The following is a 20,709-nucleotide window of genomic DNA, read 5'->3' as shown; positions in this document are numbered from 1 at the left end:
GCACAAGCAAACCTCTCCGCAAGGATGTTGGTCCCATTCCAGTTCAGGTGCAACCCGTCTGACTTGTACAGGCCCCACCTTTGCCAGAAACAGACCCAGTGATCCAGGAAGCTTAAGACCTCCCTCATCTCTTCAGCCATGTATTCATCCTCTCTATCCTCCTATCCCTATACTCACTAGCAGGTGGCATAGGGAATAATCCAGGGATTACCACCTTTGAATCCTGCGTTTTAATCTGCTACCTAGCTCCCTAAATTCTTGATGCAGGACCTCATCCCTCTTTCTACCTATGTCGTTGGTACCAATGTGAATCACAACCTCTGACTGTTCACCCTCCCACTTCAGAATGCCCTGCAGCCATTCTGTGACATCCTTGACCTTGGCGCCAGGGAGGCAACACACCATCCTGGAGTCATGTCTACAGCTGCAGAAGCGCCTGTCTGCACCCCTCACTATTGAGTCTCCTACCACAATTGCTCTTGCACTCTTACTCCTCCCGCCTTGTGCAGCTGAGTCACCCGTGAACTTGGCTCTGGCTGCACTCTCCGGAGGATCCTTCACCCTCACCATTTTCCAACACAGAAAAACGGTACTTGAGTGAGATGCACTCTGGGGCTTTCCTGACTACCTGCCTGCCTCCCTTCTTCTGACTGGTGGTCACCCATTCCCTCTCTAACTGCACTTCCTTAAGCTGCGGAGTGACCACATCTAAAAACGTGCTATCCAAGTAACCCTTAGCCTCGCAGGTGCTCCGCTGTGTCTCTAGCTGACACTCAAGTTCTGAAACCCGTTGCTCAAGCTGGTGGCACTTCCTGCACATGCCCATCAACATGCTGTAGGCTGTACAGCACATGGGACTGAGCTGCCTTGCCATACTTTTTGTTTGTTTTTAATTAAAAGACTATTTCCTTAAATTTAAGCCAAGTCAAAAACTATTTAGTTTTTCTTAAAAAATGCTGAGACTCTTGCCTTCTGTAATGTCGCTTTAAAGTGGGGGAAAAAAAAACTTACCCACTACTTACCAATCAGCTCTCTCCATTGTCCTGATGTCATTCCTTTCAAATTCCAGTGCGTTGAGTGTCTGGATGAGAACTGGCTCCCTCACAGGTAAACTCTGCTCTGCTTTTTATACAGCCCCTCCGCTCCCTCGCAGGTAAATGCCCACTCTTTGTACAGGCGCTCCACTCTCGCTCTTTTTTATTGTTTTACCTTTATTATTTATTTAATTTCCCCCTATCCTTAAGTTACTAATTTAATAATAATAAACAAGCAATAGTTACTCAGCTGCTAATTTAAATCCAAAACAAAGCTAAAAGCTGAAATACTCACCAGCCAATCACCTACCTGCTCTCCTGTGACATCATTGTTTTTTCAGTGTTGGTTTGAATCGCTGTTTGGGGCCTCTGTCTCTCTCCACCTCTCTTTATTCACTCACTCCCCGCGCCGGTTTTCACCAAGGGCCACTCTCATTCCTGCCACTGAAAGGTCCTTCCTTTGTATTATCTATAGGCTTCTGATAATTCCACATACTCCTTGGAAAGCACGAGGAGGGGTAGTGGAGAGCAGGAGCCCAGGGAATGGCACCTGCCAAAGTAGCCAAGGGAGGGCATCTGCAAAAGGAATCTGAGGGAGGGCATTACAGGAGCAGGGGAGAACAGGAGCACTGGGTTGGGGGTTGAGGGAGGGAGCAGAGCACACTTCTAGCTGCCTCTCATTTGCTTACTCTTCACCACAGCATCTTCGCCGACCTATAAGTCTGGCCCTGCATTTGGACCCCTGGTATGTCTCTGTAGACCCCAGTTTATGAACAACTGGCTTAGGTGTAATTCCTCTGATTTAGGTACATAGGAATAGGAGGGGGCCATTCAGCTCCTCAAGCCTGCTCAATGATTCAATTAGATACTGGCTGATTTGTACCTCAACTCAACGTTCCAGCCGTTGATCTATATCCCTTGATACCTTCAGCAACAAATATCCATATAATTCAGTTTGAAAGATCCAATTGTGTCCGCATTCACAACATTTTGGCATAGAGGGATCCAGATTTCCAATACCCTTTGCATGAAAAGTGTTTCCAGATTTTGCTTCTTAATTTTCTCTAATTTTAAGATAATGTCGTCTTGCTCTTGATTACCTCACCAGTGGAAATAGTTTCTCCATATTGATATATCAAATTATTTCAACATTTTAAACACCTTGGTCAGATCACTCCTCAGTCTTTTAAATGCAAGAGATTACAAGCCAAGTTTATGCAGTCTAACCTAATAATTTAAATAACAACAATTTGTATTTATATAGTGCCTTTAATGTAGGAAAACATCCTAGGGCTCTTCACAGAAGTATTATAAAACAAATTTGGCACTGAACTACAAAAGTAGATTTTAAGTCGGATGAAAGCTTAGTCAAAGTGATCGGTTTTAAGGAATGTTTGAAAAAAGGAGACAGGGTTAGCAGGGAAATTTAGGGAAAGATTGAGAGCTTCAGGCCTTGGCAGCTGAAGGCACAGCCACCAATGGTGCATTGATTAAAATTGAGGATGTTCAGAATTAGAGGAGCGCAGATATGAGGACTGTGGGGCTAGAGATTACAGAGGTAGGATAGGGCAAGGCCAGGAGGGATTTGAAAACAAGGATGCAAATTTAAAATCCAAACGTTGCTTACCTGCGAGCCACTGCAAGTCAGTGAGCACAGAAGTGATAGGTACATGGGACTTGATGCAAGCAAGAATAGCCTCAGGAACCCACCTCAGCTGCATAATGATGCTTAGACTATTATGAACTCGACTGGTGAAGCTTTAAGGTACAGGTTTCAGTCAACACAATGCATCACAAGTGATAGAACAGCGATGGTACATTTCCAGGTAGCTACAGTTAAAATGAGAAAAGTTGTGCATGAGCAACCTGTTACCTACTTGCTGACATTTGTTGTCTTATTCGCTGATCCATTGGGCAAGCTGGTGGGCAAGACATCAAGGATCTCCACTGACAGAAACAGGACATACACGAATAAGAAATGGAATCTATTTAACGTTACATGCATGCAGTTGTCAACTCAATGCAAATAAAATAAATTAGGATCCTAACTCCTTGATCGTGCAGTAGGCTTTTCCAATGAGTAACTAAGCCATACAAACTAGGAAGATCTCAGATTCTAAACCTCTGTATCGAGTTAGCTAATCTCAGCTAGCATAGCAGTGGTGGGTGCAACTGGTCTCAGTCTTAAAAAAGCTGCCTGGCGCTTGCTCCTAGTTAGATATCAGGCACCCATTTGTGGATGTAGGGTGAAAGAAATATCAAGTGTGGCTGTGGTTCTCCACAATCAAATAGACTGCCAAAAAACTCTATCCAAGAGTATCATGTGAACAACAATCACACTGTTGAGGGAACTGCAGATCTCTGACATAACTGCAATGGAACCACAGCAAGGGGTCAATACCTCCCAGAGAGGGGAATAGAAAAGTGAAATTTACACTTGTAATAATTTTATCTGGAATTAATTAAAACTTCTCTTAGTTTTCAAATTGTTGAACAGTCTAGCATGTGTGAATATCATGCAGGATCAATTTTTTTTCTGCTGTTTTACCAGCGGTGAGAAGGGGGGTGGGGTGAAGGTTGTGATTTCACTGACATTGTTACCGGATCACACACAATATTACTGCTCTGAAGCTGTCAGGACTTGCGTTGCCCCGTTTAAAGTTACTCCATTTTTAAGTTGTTCCACTTGAACATCAGTCAGTTAATGGGGCCCATATTTGTTTGTAGCATAGGGAGTTTCGTTTTAAAATTGTTTCGCTATGGGTCTGATCAGCACCATTTCAGAGCAGCCTCTGCTGCTCCCTGACCTGGTCTCCTGTGGACGGTCCAGCTAGTGGCCTCTCCCACTCACTGACACCCCCTCCGGTTGCTGCTTCTCCTACTCCCCAACCCTCCCAGTCCCGACCGATCCTGCTCACTGACCCTGTAGCTCACTGCCTCTCCTGGTTGCTGCTACTCCTGCTCACTGAAACCTCTGGCTCCCTAATCCTCCTGGTCACTGCCGGCCCTTCCTCTTGCCGCCTCTCCAGCTGGCGGCTTACCTCCTACAAGTCGAAGTTTCTTTTCCTGCCTCTTGCTGCTCATTTCTAGAGCCCTCACTCAGTGAGGTTTTGGGAAAGGGAAGAAGCAACCATTAGAGGCGGGGAGTTGGAGGTTTGGTGAGCGGAAAGGTCTGCAGTGACTAGGAGGGTCAGGGAGCAGAATGAGTGGCATCAAGAATCAAGAGTTGGTAAGGAGGATTGACAGCGAGTGAGAGGCAAGTAGGAAGAGTTAGCATATTTTAATGTTTTAAAGTTATTTTAATTTGAAAGTTATTTTACTTACTAATAAAAGAATTTAGCAATGTAAAGTATTGCAACTTACAGCATATGATGTTTTATTCTGATGAGAAAGGTCCCACAGAACCTAACTACAGCTTTTACATTGGTTTTAATGGGAAAATCTGATTTGTTTAAAGTTGTTGCACTTAAAGTTGCATTTTCAGGAATGCAACTACAACTTTAAGTGAGGAATTACTGTACTGTGCACTGCATTAGTGTCATATCTGGTCTACAAATCATTTGGCCTGTCCTTGAATGTTGCCAAAACAAAAATCTCATCAACCCAGACCTGGTCAGTCAAATACTCCATCTTTCATGTATGTTCAAGGAGAGACACTAGAATATGTTCAGCACTTCCCATGGCAAGCAGATCCAACACTAGATCAGCCTTCTACAAACTACAGCAGTGAGTGTTTGACACAAAGATCCCTGCAAGTCAACAAAAATCCTAGTGTTCAGAGCAGTTGTCATCGCATCCTGTACGACAGCGAGATGTGGATTATCATCGACCTAAGGACGCCAGAGAAATTTCACCAGCAATGCCGTGCCGCATCCTCTGGATTCAATGGGAGTACCATCGAACAAACGTTAGTGTAAATAAGCTTATTAATTGAGATCATGAACTCTCTCCTCCATCCCTACCCCCTTTTTTCCAATAATTTATATAGATTTTTCTTTTCCCACCTATTTCCATTATTTTTAAATGTATTTCCATCCATTGTTTTATCTCTGCTTTTTAGCCTATTTCGATCCCTTCCCCCCCACCCCACCCCCACTAGGGCTATCTGTACCTTTATTATCACATTCCTTAGATAATATCACCAGCTTCAACACCTCTTTGTCCTTTTGTTTATGACATCTTTTGGTTATCTCCACCTATCACTGGTCCTCTATCCAGCTCTACTTGTGCCCCCCCCCACCTTAAACCAGCTTATATTTCACCTCTTTTCTACTTTTCCTTAGTTCTGTTGAAGAGTCATATGGACTCGAAACGTTAACTGTGTTCCTCTCCGCAACTGCTGTCAGACCTGCTGAGTTTTTCCAGGTATTTGTGTTTTGGATTTGCAGCATCCGCAGTTTTTTGCTTTTATCTTATTAAAAGAGAGCTCAGGTTTAGATTAACAGTGTCTACAGTACTGGCTTTGAAGTCACAATGTTGCTGCCATTCCTGATCACGAGTCTGCAATGAAAATTTGAGAAATCAATTGGAAAGTAGGTGCCTTCTATTTTGTTCCACCATCTCCACCCCCTCTTAAACAGTATAAACTCCATCACATTTCTACTTCTCTTTAGCTCTGAAGAAGAGTCGCACAGATTCAAAGTTAACCCTGTTTCTCTCTCCACAGATGCTGCCAGATCTGCTGAGTTTTTCCAGTATTTTCTGTTTATTTTGGAAAGTAGGTGGAGTTGTTTCTCAAACTGTTCTTTAACTCTTAGTCTTCCCACATCAAGGCTGTGTAGCTCTATGCAGGGTTCAGTGTGCAGAAGTTGTGCACAGAAACGCGACCTCTGTTTATGGTCTTCTGCCTTCCCCATTTTTGGCTACAAGAATTTTGAAGATGCAATTTCTGTGGCGTTTGTCTAGTGGTCCACTGCTCGCTAAAAAATGTAAGCTTTGGTCCACTGTGGTTCCTGTATAAAAGCTGTTAGATATACAAGTGATTCGGTAACCTAGCCTCCAAATTTGTTCCTCTTACCCCTTCCCATTTCTTAGTGTTCTCCTATCAGCGCTTCTAAAATCAGGAACCCAATGTGCGAAGGATCAGTTGAATGATTAGTCGTCATCAGCTGTCCCTCGATTCAAGGATGATGTCTTTTCAGGGTCAAAGTTTCTGCCATGGTTCTTCATGTGACTGAATAGACCAATTCTCGACCCGCAGATCTTTGGGCACGTGGAGCAGGACATCCTACAAGGTAGTGGGATCCGGAGTGCAGGATTTGCTTCCTTTTCTTTCCTTCTCTCCCACCACTCTCCCTCACCATTAAGGCATTTAGACTTAAAGCATGACGCAGATTGAGGGACAAGTTGTTGCCACTTTGGACACTTGGTAGCAAGTTCCTTCCAGCCATTAAAGTCAATGCTGCCATACTTCAGAGTGTCTTTGGAGCATTTTCTTTGTTCTCCACTGAAACACTGGCCATTTAAAATTTGAGAAAACAGGACCTGGCAAGGGAGGTGCTTTTTCACCAATCGGACGCTGTCCCTATTTGATTTTGCAGGAATTATTATGCCTGATTGCTTGTGGAGCTTTCACTAACCTCTAGCATCTAGAGAGAGTTTAGAAAGAGGGACAGGACAAGCTACTGTTATGAATTCATCTATTGGCAAGCTGCTTTCTCTTGTCATTCCACAACCAAAAGGGTCATTCTACAACCAAAAGGGCCAAACAATCTGGCTAGGTTGCTCTCAGATCGATTGCCAAGAGGATCAAAGTGCAACAAATGCCCTTATCTTCTCAATTCTGTCTGTACCCTTTAAGGAAAATAATTCACCTCTATTCTGGGAAGGTGGCAATTTGGATTACTACAATATTTTACAAAATACTATTCATTAAAAATAGTAAAAATGCATTTCAGAGAAAAGGGCAGTATTAGTAAAAATGCTTACAATTCTTGATCTCATACCCAAAAAACATTTTGATACCAGGCAACTTCCGATTGTTTTCCAAGTCTTCAACTGCAGAAAAAATGATAAATAATATTAGAAACTGACCAGTTTGGAACAGAAGAATAGGAGTAAGCCATTTTGATCCTTGAGCCTGATCTGCCATTCAATTAGATCATGGCTGGTCTAAATTTTAACTCCATTTACGCTCCTTGTTTTCCTAACTCTTAATAATAATGTCTAACAAAAATCAAACAACTCAATTTTGAAATTTTCATTTTATCAAACTTTTGAGGTGATTTTCAATACATGTTCAGACATACTTCCTGATAACCCTGAACAGTCTAGCTCTAAATGTTAAGGTTTATGCCCCTTGATCTTGATTCTCCCGCCATAGCAAGTTTTGCTCTGTCTAGCTCATCAAATCCTTTAAATAATCTTAAATACCTCAATTAGATCACCCATTATGCTTCTATTATCAAGCCTAGTTTGTGCAACCTGTCTTTAAATTTAACCCTTTAGAGCCAATACATCCTTCCTGAGTTGGAGTGCCCAGAACTGAATGCAGGACTCCAGATGAGGGTCTATCCACAGCTTTGTATAACTGCAGCATAATTTCCACCCCTTTGTATTCCAGCCCTCTTGAGGTAAAGGTCAACATTTTCTTAGCCTTTTTTTGTACTTTTCCACTAGATTAAGTGATTTTGGTACATGGGTCCCTAGATATCTTTGCTCTTCCACAATTGCTAGCTGATAAGTGTCACAAGTTCCAAAATATATTCTTGCCAAAAATATCCCACCTATCCCCCTTTTTATTTGTTCTTGCATGTCCTTTTTAAGCTGATGTGGTTTCCATGTAGTATTGCCAAAAATGGCTTTGATGGCAGAGTATCTTAAGTAATTTTTGTGATCTGATTGATGGGTTGTTAAATAGTTTGAGAACAATGTCAAGCCTCCTTTCCAAAGCACACTAACCATTTGTCACCCCTGTGCTCTATTCATCACACTTTTAATATTACAGGTTTTGTTGACTGACTCAAAAATAAAACAACAGCAAATTAGAGCTGGAGAGGTAGAAAAAACACAACAAAATTCGTGCTCAAAAAATGCCCAAAGCAATTTCTAAAATAACTACCCCTGATTGACCAGTCTGCGGAACTTATCAATTTAAAAAAATGCTGTCACAAATCAGGAAAGAGGAGTTCATAAATTGTTTTGAAAAGGGAATCAGTCTCTTGAGAAACAGGAATATTAAAAGGCACAGAGAGCAAGATTAGACTAAAAAGAAAAATATTTGCATCTTTATAGCACCATTCATGCCCTCAAGATGTCCCAAAGCACTTTAGAGACAATAAAGTACTTTTGAAGTGACGTCACTGAAAGGGAATCCATGGTTTCAAAACCTGTATTTTTTTCTTGGGTCAGACTCTACCTAAAAGCAAACCGAACCTTCAGATTTCCAGGAAAACTAAAACAGAAACAGAAAAGGAAACTTCAGGTTTCTGGGGAAACTGCAACTGTCAAAACCTTATAAAAGACACAGAGCCCCCTGAGCTTAGTTCACCCAGTGGTGCAGCGCAGGAGACTGAAGATGATGCAGGCTGGATCCAGGAGCTGGGAATAGGCAAAAGCACAGTTGCTGCAGCTGCTTCTATTACTTGGAAGATAATGTTTGTGGAACCACTCCACAAAGACTCTCAAAAGCAGAGTTGAGGAGATTCTGTAGACATAAGCCATTTTAGTGAAGATCATACTAGTGGAGCTCAGGTTGTGTTGTTGTCGACTCGGGATCAGGCTAAATCCTAGAAGAGGAGAAACTGGAAGACTTTGGGGCTGAGATTGATGCCATATATGCTGAGTGTATGATCTTAGATCCATTTTTGTTGTATCAGCTATTTAAAAGTATCATTTCTAGTTTGCATTGAATACAATTTGCCTGTTAATTCCTGTTCAATTTAGACTGATTTTGGTTTGATTGGCACAGTAAAAGTTTTTAAAAAGTGAAGTCTTGTCCATCTTTTTTGGAAGTTTGGTTCTTTCTTGTTATTGGTCTCCACAGAGATCATAACAACCACCATAATGTAGGAAATGGAGCAGGCAAATTGCACATAAATTCCCACAAACAGCAATGTGACAATGGCTAGATAATTTGTTTTAATGATCTTGATTGAGGGAAAATTACTGGCCAGAACACTGGGGTCTTCTTCAAAGTAGTGCCATCAGGTCTTCTACTCCTCAATTTAACATCGCATCCAAAAGACAGCACCTCCAAAAGCACAGCACTCCCTCAGTACTACAATGAAGTATCAGCCTTGATTTTTGGGCTCAAACCATAGAGTGGGATCTAAACCCACCAACCTTTTGACTTAAGAGGCTAATGTGTTACCAAAACAACTAACTAGCTAACTGGCGATGTGGAGAAAAACAATGTAGACTCTGATGGTCAAAGCACCTAATTTCTCTCCCATTCCCCTGCAAACACCCTCCACACCCTCCCCTTCTGTCCAAATCTTTCCCTCCTACAGGTTATCACCACCTTGATCCAACACAACGGCCTTCGTAGCAGCATCCACATGCCGAAGACATCCCGAGTAAGTCCCGCACACCAAGGTGATTTTGACCTGCTTAGTGAGGAGCTCTCGCAGCCACACCAAATCCATCGCCTCCCCAGCCGTGCCCGCACCAAATGCCCACCAACAGCACGTGCACCTAATGCTCGCGCCTGCAGCCTATGGGCCCGTAAGGCCCCGCCTCCAACCACAGTGATTGACAGGAGCCGATTGAGTCTTTTTTTCGAAATTCAGCAACCGTTGGACGGGAGATATCGCGAGATTAGCCTTCCCCTCCCTCCTGCCGTCCTTGGCATCCCGCCCCTCCTTTCCCGGAGCCGCACGAGGAACAAAAAGCAGACGCCTGATTGGCTGATGCTCGAGCCAGCCGTGTGGCGTCACACACACTTCGGCATTTTCCGTCAATCGAGGCGTGAGAGTCGATGGTCGACTCGATCGATGACCTATCTTTCTTTTCCTTCGAATTCACCCCTTTCTCGGACGAGTTCGTTCGAAATGACTGACCTCTAAGAAAGAGGGGCTTGACATTCCTCACAGTGGCACACTGTGGTGGGCCCAGGGGCGGCGTGGGGTCTCCGTTCCGGGCCGGGTGCTGAGGTGGAAACTGGTCGGCGCTCGGCTGCTCTGGCCTGGGGGGGCCGGGGGTAGAGCCGCAATGGCGGTCGGCGGCGGCGGCGCTCGGAGGGACTCAGGCAGAGCGGCTGCGAAACCGGCCGCCCCGCTCCCTCTGTCAGACATCGCAACCTCTGCCTCTCCAAAGCAAGCGCCATCTTGGCTCGGGGAGAGGAGCGGCGCGGCGAGGCAGAAGCAGGGGCGAGCCGAGGTAAGCGGCAGTGAGTGTAAGTGAGTGAGTGAGTGTGTGCGGTGGTGGGGGGGAGGAGGCGGACGGGCGTTTGTGCCGTTTATTTTAATGGGAAATGGCCCGATGTCTTGAGAGGAATTTTTTTCCCCTGTGTGGCGGATCGGGCGGAGGGAGGGAGGAAAATCCAGACCAGGCCTGCTTGGATTCCCCTCCTCACTCGAGTCTTTCCAATTTCATACCGATTGTTTCCCGGGCTCGCCTCATCCCCCGGCTCCGCTTCACACTGCGGGAACATCGGGGCCGCTTAAAGGGCCAGGCACCCCCCCCCCCCCCCCACCACCAATCGTCTCTCCCTCCCTCCCTCCCTCCGCGTACTGTCTGCCTCTTCCTGCTCGGGCCTAGCCGGCCTCTCAAACTTTAATCCCCACTGCCCTCATCCTCCAGATTGCCTGGTGTAATTATTTCAGATTGTCGGATACTAACCCGCCCTCAACTTTTTCCTTTCCGCTCCCTTGGCCTGTTCACTTTGCAAAGTGGGGTTTGGGGGGGGGGGGGGGGCGGGTGGGGAGGAGGAGAGGAATTGGGAGGTCCAATTTTTTTGCGATGGGGGCTTAATTTTTAAGAAATAATGACCTTTAAAAAATAAAATCTTACTGTAATCAAAATGATGCTATAATAAATGTGCTATATGTTTAATTTGAAATTGCAACCTATTCCTACTATTCTGACAGCCAGAATTTTGGGTATTTGAGAAATAAAGTCATTTTCACATGCCACTTGAGGTTGCCTTTTTCCCCCCCTCAAATTCAGTTTCTTTAATACCCAGATGAAAACAATTTAAAATTAAGTTATCGATAGTTATTGACATTTATTGATTAATAACAGAGCAATATATTTTTGTGATCAACACCAAGGACAGTGCCAGAAAATAACTGAATCCACAAATGTTGAATTAGATTACAGAACTTAATGGTCTAAAAGTTGGCTGGGTGTTGGGTTAAATTGTTTTATAAGTTATTTTATTGAACAGAAATAAATAGAATATGGGCTTTTAATTCAAGCACATGGATTCATTTATAAAATTTTAAATTTGGTGAAAGAATCTTTTTTTAAGATTTGAAGATGCAGCCAACCTGTTCAGTCAACAAAATGTTGGGCATGATGGTTGTCCTGCTGCTCTTGAAATTAATACTGGATAAACTTGACCCCTGGGTTACAAATAAAACCAAAGACATTTGTCCTCCCTGTGTCCCCAATATTTTTTTGCTCTGTTTAAGAACCTGACTCATGCCAGGGCTGCAGTTCTACTTCTACTGGTTATCTTTTGGTGCTGGTGTGTGTCAGCAGTCAAATCTGATCCTGTCTTGACCCAACATCCACCCACATGCTCTTCTGCAGGGTATTCAGTAAGGAGGCCTATGACCTAAAATGTGTGAAACCTTCCCAAGGCTGGGTCAACTGCGATCAGACACCTAAGGGGTTCTGAGGTTAGTGATCCTGAGAAAAGGGTTTTTGCTAGTCATCTATCCCACATAATTTTATAGCTTTCAATTAACTCTTCCCTCGACCCCCTCTGCTCTAAAATTTTCCAGTCCTGGCAACATCCTTGTCAATCTCCTCTGTACTGTCTCTAGTGCAATTGCATCCCTCCTGTTCTGTGGTGATCACAGTATTCTAGCTGTGGCCTAACTAGTGCTTGGTTCAGTTCTAACATAGCCTGCCTGCCCTTGTCTTGGCTAATAAAGTATCCCGTGTGCCTTCTCAACCACCTTATTTACCTGTCCTGGGTCTGATATTATGTAGAAATAAACTACATGGTATAATTTATTCCCTTGGGGGTGCTGCTTAATGTTTGTAGGTTGTAGGAATTTGCCCATTGTGTATCTGTGGAGGTGTAAACTTAGTTTAAGGAATTTGGCGATAACCTGATGTCATTACTATCTTGTGACATAACAGAATGGCCTTTCTTGTACATATAATGTAGTGCTTTATAATCAGAACTTTCAATTCATCTAAAATTGGTACCGTGTATTATTTCCATAGTGCATGTTTTGTCCAGGTGTTTCGTGTAATTGTGAAACATTTACTTCTGAGGAAATGTTCCAGTGTCAACTTCAAAGTTTACAGTGGTGAACTGGGTCCTTAAGTATGAGACCATTTTGTTTAGATCTGAAAATAATATTGCTGTGTCGTATTTCATTTCTATTTATTGTATATACGTACCCAAAAAGTGAACTGTGAGCAGGGTTTTGAAGATGCATAGAATCATAAATTTTTAAAAAATCTTTGATTGAATATGAGTGTCGCTGGCAAGATCAGCATTTGTTGCTCATCCTTAATTGCTCTTGAGAAGGTGGTGGTAAGCCACTGCCTTGAACTGCTGCAGTCCATGTGATGTAGGTACACCCACAGTGCTGTTAGGAATAGAGCCCTAGGATTTTGATCCAGTGACAGTGAAGGATCAGCGATATAGCTCTAAGTCATGTTCGTGTGTGGATTGGAGAGGAACTTGTAGATGGTGATGTTTCCATGCTTCTGTTCTTGTCCTTCCAGGTGATTGGGGCTGCAGGGTTAGAGGGTGCTGTTTAAGGAGGCTTGGTGTGTTTTTGCAATGCATCTTGTAGATGGTACACACTGCTGCCACTGTGTGCGGTGGTGGAGGGAGTGAATCTTTAAGGTGCTGGATGGGATGCCAATCACATGGACTGCTTTGTCCTGGATAGTGTCGAGCTTCTTGAGTGTTGGTGGAGCTGCACTCATCCAGGCAAGTGGCGAGTATTCCATCACACTCCTGATTTCTGCCTTGTAGATGATGGAATGCTTTGGGGAGTTGGGAGGTGAGTTACTCGACTCGGAATTCCCTGCCTCTGACCTGCTCGTATGTGGCTGGTCCAACTCACTTTCTGGTCAATGGTAACCCCCCACAGGATGTTGATAGTGGGGGATTCAGTGATGGTAAAGCCATTGAATATCAAGCGGAGATGACTAGATTCTCTCTTGGAGATGGTCATTGCCTGGCACTTGTGTGACGTGATTTCACTTCCCACTTGTCAGCCCAAGCCTGAGTATTGTCCGGGTCTTGCTGCGTATAAACACGGACTGCTTTAGTATCTGAGAATTTGCGAATGATGCTGAACATTGTGCAATCATCAGCAAACATCCCCACTTCTGACCTTATGATGTAGGGAAGGTCATTGAAACAGTTGAAGATGGTTGAGCCTATGACACTACCCTGGGGAACCTCTGCAGCAATGTCTTGGGGCTGAGATGATTGGCCTCCAACCAACACGACCATCTTCCTTTGTGCTAGATATGACTCCAACCAGTGGAGAGCTTTCCTCCAGATTCCCATTTTGCTAGGATTTCTTGATGTCAGGGGCATTCACTCACTTCATCTCTGGAATTCAGGAGCTGGATGGTCCTGGTGGAACCCAAGCTGAGCTTCAGCGAGCAGGTTATTACTATGTAAGTGCTACTTGATATCACTATTGACGACGCGTTCCATCACTTTGCTGATGATCGATAAGAGGCTGATGGTGGTAATTGGCCAGATTGGATTTGTCCTTTGTTTTGTGGACAGGATATACTTGAGAAATTTTACCCACTGTCGGGTAGATGCCAGAGTTGTAGCTGTACTGGAACAGCTTGACTAGGGGTGCAGCTAGTTCTGGAGTACAAGTCTTCAGTAATATTGCCGGGATGTTGCCAGTGTCCGTAACATTTTCAGTATCCAGTGCCATCAGTCATTTCTTGAGAAGACCAAAATAGATCATCCACTTGACACTTCTGGCAGAAGATGGTTGCAAATGCTTCAGCCTTGTCTTTTGCACTGTGCTGGAGTGCCCCATCATTGAAGATGGGGATATTTGTGGATCTGCCGCTTCCTTTTAGTTGTTTAATTGTCCACCACCATTCACGACTGGATATGGTAGGAATGTAGAATTTAGATCTGAATCGTTGACTGTGGGACCTCCTAGCTCTGTTGCATGCTGCTTCTGCTATTTGGAATGCAAGTAGTCCATGTTGAAGCTTCAGGACTGTAGCCAGGTTGACACCTCATATTTTGGTATGCCTTGTGCTGCTCCTGCATGCTTTCCTGCACTCTTCATTGACCTAGGGTTGATGGTAATGGTTAAGTGAAGGATATGCTAGTCCAAGAGGTTACAGATTGTGGTTGAATACAATTATGCTGCTGCTTATGGCCCACAGCACCTCAGATGCCCAGTTTTGAGCAACTAGATCTGTTCTGAATATATCATATTTAGCATGGTGGTGATGTCACACAACACGAGATGGGACTTGGTCTTCACAAGGACTGTGCTACCTACATTTCCGAGCTATAGGTCACTCCTACCTATACTGTCATGGACAGAGGCATCTGTGACAGGTAGATTGATGAAGACCAGATCTACTTGGTTTCCCCTTTGGTTCCCTCACCACCTGCCGCAGGCCCTGTCTGGCAGATACACCTTTCGGGTCTTGGCTGGCTTGGCAGTAGCGGCGCTACCAAGCCCCTCTTAGTGAGGGACATGGACTTTTAAGTTGCCAGCCTGGAGTATAATTTATGACACTGTAGGAGGCCATTTGGCCCATCATGTCTGTGCTGACAAAATATAGACCTAACTGACCTAATCCCATTTTGCAGCTCTTGGTCCATAGGCTTGTAGGTTATGACACTTTGAGTGCATACCCAAGTATTTGTTAAATGCAACGAAGGTCTCTGCCTCTAACACTTTCAGACAGAGTGTTCCAGACCTCCTTCACCCTCTGGGTGAAAATATTTCTCCTCAAATCCCGCCTTATCCCTCTACCAATTACTTTAAATCTATGTACGCTCGTTATTGACCTTCCTACTTACGGAAAATAGAGCAGGGAGGAAAGAGCTATCTAGGGTCCTCATTTATAGATCTTGATTAACTGCTCAACCTCCCCTATTCTAAGGAAAACTACCAAGCCTGGATAGCACCTGAAATAAAAACAAAAAATGCTGGAAAAACTCAGACAAGAGATTACAAATGGTAGTTGAATACAATTATGCTGCTGCTTATGGCCCACAGCACCTCAGATACCCAGTTTTGAGCTACTAGATCTGTTCTGAATATATATTTAGCATGGTGGTGATGTCACACAACACAATGGAGGGTGTTCTCACTGAAGAGCTGGGAGCATCTGGCAGCATCTGTAGAGAGAGAAACAGAGTTAACGTTTCAAGTCAGTTTTGAGCTCATCTCCCCTGGAGATCTTCCCTCCAGCTTCCAACCTCATAGCTTTCCAATCCTGCGCAGCCTGCTTCGACCTCCTCCTCAAAATCCACAAACAGGACTGTCCTGGTAGACCCATCGTGTCAGCCTGTTCCTGTCCCATGGAACTCATTTCTTCCCATCTTGACTACATTCTCTCTCCCCTTGTCCAGTCTCTTGCCAACTACATTCTTGATTCCTCTGATGCCCTACATCATATCAACAATTTCCAGTTTCCTGGCCCCAATTGCCGCCTCTTCACCATGGAGTCCAGTCCCTCTACGCCTCCACCCCCATCAGGATGGTCTGTGGGTTCTCCACTTCTTCCTTGAACAGAGGCCCAAACAATCCCCATCTATCACCACTCTCCTCCGTTTGGCTGAACTTATTCTCTCACTGAACAATTTCTCCTTTAACTTGTCTCACTTCCTCCAAATAAAAGACATGGCTATGGGTACCCGCGTTGGCTCCAGTTATGCCTGTCTTTTTGTGAGGTATGTGGAACACTCCTTGTTCTAGTCCAACTCAGGCCCCCTCCCACAACACTCTTTTCGGTACATTGATGATGTATCGGTGCCACTTCATGCTCCTGTCTGGACCTGGAAAAATTTATCTTTTTTTTTTTGCTTCCCATTTCCATCCCCCTCTCTCCTTCACACGGTCCATCTCTGACACTTCCCTTCCCTCCCTTGACCCCTCTGTCTCCAATTCTGGTGATAGGCTGTCTTCCAATATTCATTACAAGCCCACTGACTCCCACAGCTACCTCGACTACAGCCCCTCGCACCCTACTTCCTGTAAGGACTCTAACCCATTCTCCCAGTTCCTCTGCCTCTGTTGCAGTTGTTCTGATGATGCTACCTTCCAAAATGGCACTTCTGACATGTTTTCCTTTTTTCCTGAACTGAGAGTCTCCCCCTGCCTGTAGGGCATCAGAGGAATCAAGCCCCGAGTGCTTGACGGGGGCCCTCAGCAGTGTCCAATCCATCTTCCGCACCTCTGCCCTGACCCCTTCACCTCCCTTCCAGAACCATGATAGGGTCCCCTTTGTCCTCACTTTTCACCCTACCAGTCTCCGCATTCAAAGGATCATCCTCCGCCATTTCCGCCAACTCCAGCATGATGCCACTGCCATTCCATAGGGACTGTTCCCTCCATGACATCTGGTCCCTCTGGGAGAGCCTGGTCCACTCCTCCAACACCCCCAACACCTCATTCCCCTCCCACGGTACCTTCCCATGCAATTGCAGAAGGTGCAACACCTGCCCCTTTACCAATGCGGTCTCCTCTACATAGCTTTGCAGACCACCTTTGCTCAGTAAGCAAGCATGACCCAGATCTTCTTGTCGCTTGCAGTTTCAACTCACCATCTTGCTCTCATGCCCACATGTCCGCCCTTGGCTTGCTGCAGTGTTGTAGTGAAGCCCAGCGCAAACTGGAGAAACAGCACCTCATCTTCCGACTAGGCACTTTACAGCTTTCTGGACTGAATATTGAGTTCAACAACTGCAGACTATGAACTCTCCTCCATCTGGACCCCTTTTCCTCATCCAGTTTTTTCTCAACCCCCCCCCAAACCACCCACGCACCACCACCACCCCTGCAACAGGGCCATCTGTCACTTGTTATGTTTTGCTTTGACATCTTTGTCAAAGCACTCCTGAACTCCCACCTATCCCTGACCTTCTATTTTGCTCCACCTGCTCCATGCCCTCTAAAACAGTATAAAATCCATCAAATTTCTACCTCTCTTTAGTTCTGAAGAAGAGTCATACAGACTCAATGTTAATTCTGTTTCTCTTTCCACAGATGCTGCCAGATCTGCTGAGTTTTTCCAGTATTTTCTGTTTTTATTTCCGATTTCCAGCATCCACAGTATTTTCCTTTTATTTTACTGGTTAACACCTGTCTTGGCATGTCTCTCTTGTTGCTTTCTTTAGGCATTATTTTCCTGTCCTGTTGCTGCATTATCTTTTTGTGGATGTGGGCAATGGTAATGGGGCTAGATGTTGTTTCCACTAACATCTGTAGGCTGTAGTGCAGTCACTGGTGTAAGTAGACAAAGATGGCAACCAATTTGTAGGGTTGTTCAGTCCCTTGAGCCTGTTGTGCATTCATTTGGATCATGGCTGAGCTGTATTTTAACTCCATTAACTCACCTTGGTTCTGTCACTTTGAATGCCCTTACCTAACAACAATCTATCAACTCAATTTTGACATTTTCAGTTGACATTATCTTGTGCATCAGTCAGGGGAATATAAGCCTGACCTATGAATCTACTCTCATAATTCAACCCCTTTAGTCCCCATATCATTCTGGTAAATTTGTGCTGCACCATCTGCAAGGCTAACATACCCTTCCTGAGGTGCAGTGGTCAGAACTGTATTTCTATACATCTGCAACATAACCTCTACCTCTTTGTAAGGCAGTCCCCGACATTTGTGCACAAACAGCTTTGAGCGAAAATACCAAGCTAATCTACTTTTGGTGAAGTTGATTGAGGGATAACTGTTGTCCAGGCAATTAGGAGAACTCCCTGATCTTTGAATAGTGCAGCAAGATCTTTTATAGAACTATAGAAAAGTTAAGGCGCAGAAAGAGGCCATTCAGCCCATCGTGTCTGCTCCAGCCGTAAAAAGAGAAAAAAGAAACTAGCCACTCGTTTTTAATCCCACATTCTAGCACCTGGTCCAGAGTCTTACAGATTACAGCACTTCAGGTGCATATGCAGGTACCTTTTTAAATTAGTTGTGTTTCAGCCTCAACCACCAATTTAGGCAGTGAATTCCAGACACCCATCACCCTCTGGGTGAAAAACTTTTTCCCCATGTCCCCTCTAATCCTTGTAACAATCACCTTAAGCGTATGTCCTCTGGCAATTGATCCCTGAGCTATGGGAAACGGGTCTTTCCTGACTACCCTATTTATCATAATTTTGTGCACCCCAATTAAGTCACCCCTCAGCCTCCTCTATTCTAAGGAAAGCAACCCTAGCCTATCCAATCTTTCCTCATAGCTGCACTTTTCAAGCTGCGGCAATGTTTTTGTAAATTTCCTCTGTACTCTCTCCAGAGCAGTTATGTTCTTCCTGTAATATGGTGATCAGACTGTACACAATATTCCAGCTGTGGCCTAACCAGTGTTTCATAGTTCCATCATTACATCCCTGCTTTTGTATTCAATACCTTGTCCAATAAAGGAAAGTATTCCTTATGCTTTCTTCACCACCTTATCCACACGTCCTGTTATCTTCAGGGACCCGTGGACATGCACTCCAAACTGTCTCACTTCCTCTACCCTTCTCAATATCCTCCCATTTATTGAGTATTCCATAGCTTTGTTTGCACCCCCCAAATTTATTACCTCACACTTCTCTGGATTGAATTCCATTTGCCACTTATCTGCCCACTCAACCAAACCATTGATATATTCTGAATACAATAGCTATCCTCTTCACTATCAACTACATGGCCAATTTTTGTGTCGTCTGCAAATTTCCCATTCATGCCTCCCACATTTAAGTCCAAATTATTAATATATATGACAAACAGCAAGGGTCCCAACACTGAGCTCTGTGGAGCACCACTGGAAACTGCTTTCCACTTGTAAAAGCATCTATCGACAATTACCATCGACAATTACCCTTTGTTTCCTGTCATTGAGCCAATTTTGGATTCAACTTGCCATCTTCCCCTGTATCCCATGGGATCTCACTTTCCCCTAACAAAACCGTGCTGGCTATCCTTGATTAATCTGCGCCTTTCTAAGTGACAGTTTATTTTGTCTCTTAGAATTGATTCCAATAATTTGCCCACCACTGAAGTCAAACTAACCAGCCTATAATTTTCTGGCCTAGCCCTCACACCCTTTTTAAATATTGGTACAACATTTGCAAACCTCCAATTCTCTGGTACCTTGTCTGTATCTAGTGAGAATTGCAAAATGACCCTCAGAGTATCCGCTATTTCCTCCCTGTCTTCCTTTAACAACCTGGAATACAATCCATCCAGCCATGATGATTTATCCACCTATGAGGATGCCAGTCCCTCCAGCACTTACTCTCTCATTATACTTATTGTATCTAATATTTCACACGCTTCCTCTTCAACTGGAATGTTTACATCAGCCCTCTCCTTAGTGAAGACAGAGACAAAGCATTCATTGAAACCCTGCCCACATCTTCTGCATCAACACACAAGTTACCACAGAATCACAGAATTATTACGGTGTAGAAGGAAGTCATTTGGCCCATGGTGCCTGCACCAGCTCTCTGAGCATTTTAACTTGGTGCCAATCTCCTGCCTTTTCACTGTAACCCTGCATGTTGTTTCTATTTAAATAACCATCCAATGCCCTCTTGAATGCCTCCATTGAACCTGCCTCCACCACACTTCCAGGCAGTGCATTCCAAACCCTAACTGCTCGCTGTGTGAAAACGTTTTTTGCTTACCTCGCATTTGCTTTTGCAAAACACTTTAAAACTGTGCCCTCTGGCTCTTGATCCATTTACGAGTGGGAACAGTTTCTCCCTATCTATTCTGTCCAGACCCCGCGTGTTTGTGAAAACTTCTATCAAGTCCCCTCGTAGTCTTCTCCTCTCGAAGGAAAACAGTCCCAACTTCTCCAATCTTTCTTCATAACTGAAGTGTCTCATCCCTGGAACCATTCTCATAAACCTCTTCTGTACTCTCTCCAATGCGTTCACATCTTTCCTATAGTGTGGCACCCAGAACTGTACACAATACTCCAGCTGAGGCCTAACCAGTGTCCTTTATAAACTCATCATAACTTCCCTGCTCTTGTACTCTATGCCCTATTAATGAAGCCTAGAATACTGCATGCTTTATGTTGTACATCTCTGACAGGCCCTACCCTTTCCTTAGTTATCCTCTTGCTCTTAATGTACTGGTAAAACATCTTTGGGTTTTCTTTGATTTTACCTGCCAATATTTTTTCATATCCTCTCTTTGCTTTCCTATTTTCCTTTTTTACTTCACCCCTGTACTTTCTATACTCCTAGGTTTTCTACAGTATTAAGCATTTTGTGACTGTTGTAAGCTCTCTCTTTCTGCTTTATCCTACACTGTATGTTTCTGGATAACCAGGGGCTCTAGATTTGACAGTACCACTCTTTTTC

General features: G+C 44.2%; 2 protein-coding genes across 5 annotated transcripts in view; one reads left to right on the top strand and one right to left on the bottom strand.

Moving 5' to 3' along the window:
- exd1 (exonuclease 3'-5' domain containing 1) overlaps positions 1 to 9,712 on the bottom strand; it is a 71,939-nt gene extending 62,227 nt beyond the window's left edge. The window contains exons 1-3 of one of the 2 annotated variants that reach the window (XM_078562993.1): positions 9,496 to 9,712; positions 6,963 to 7,031; positions 2,912 to 2,981 (exon numbers count right to left, since the gene is read on the bottom strand). In XM_078562993.1, coding sequence (XP_078419119.1) covers positions 2,912 to 2,981; positions 6,963 to 7,031; positions 9,496 to 9,619 — 263 coding nt within the window. In that variant the 5' untranslated portion in view covers positions 9,620 to 9,712. The remainder of the gene's footprint in view (positions 1 to 2,911; positions 2,982 to 6,962; positions 7,032 to 9,495) is intronic. The other variant, XM_078562994.1, reaches the window with a different exon arrangement.
- A 238-nt stretch (positions 9,713 to 9,950) lies between these two features.
- ino80 (INO80 complex ATPase subunit) overlaps positions 9,951 to 20,709 on the top strand; it is a 199,588-nt gene continuing 188,829 nt past the window's right edge. The window contains exon 1 of one of the 3 annotated variants that reach the window (XM_078562944.1): positions 9,951 to 10,352. The gene's annotated coding sequence lies outside the window, so the exon portion shown is untranslated. The remainder of the gene's footprint in view (positions 10,353 to 20,709) is intronic. The other 2 variants (XM_078562945.1, XM_078562947.1) reach the window with 2 other exon arrangements.

This window comes from Cetorhinus maximus, chromosome 18, assembly GCF_964194155.1.
Source record: "Cetorhinus maximus chromosome 18, sCetMax3.hap1.1, whole genome shotgun sequence".
Classification (NCBI taxonomy): Eukaryota; Metazoa; Chordata; class Chondrichthyes; order Lamniformes; family Cetorhinidae; genus Cetorhinus; species Cetorhinus maximus.
The sequence above is the reverse complement of the archived record's forward strand: the minus strand, read 5'-3'. Positions and strand labels throughout refer to the sequence as shown.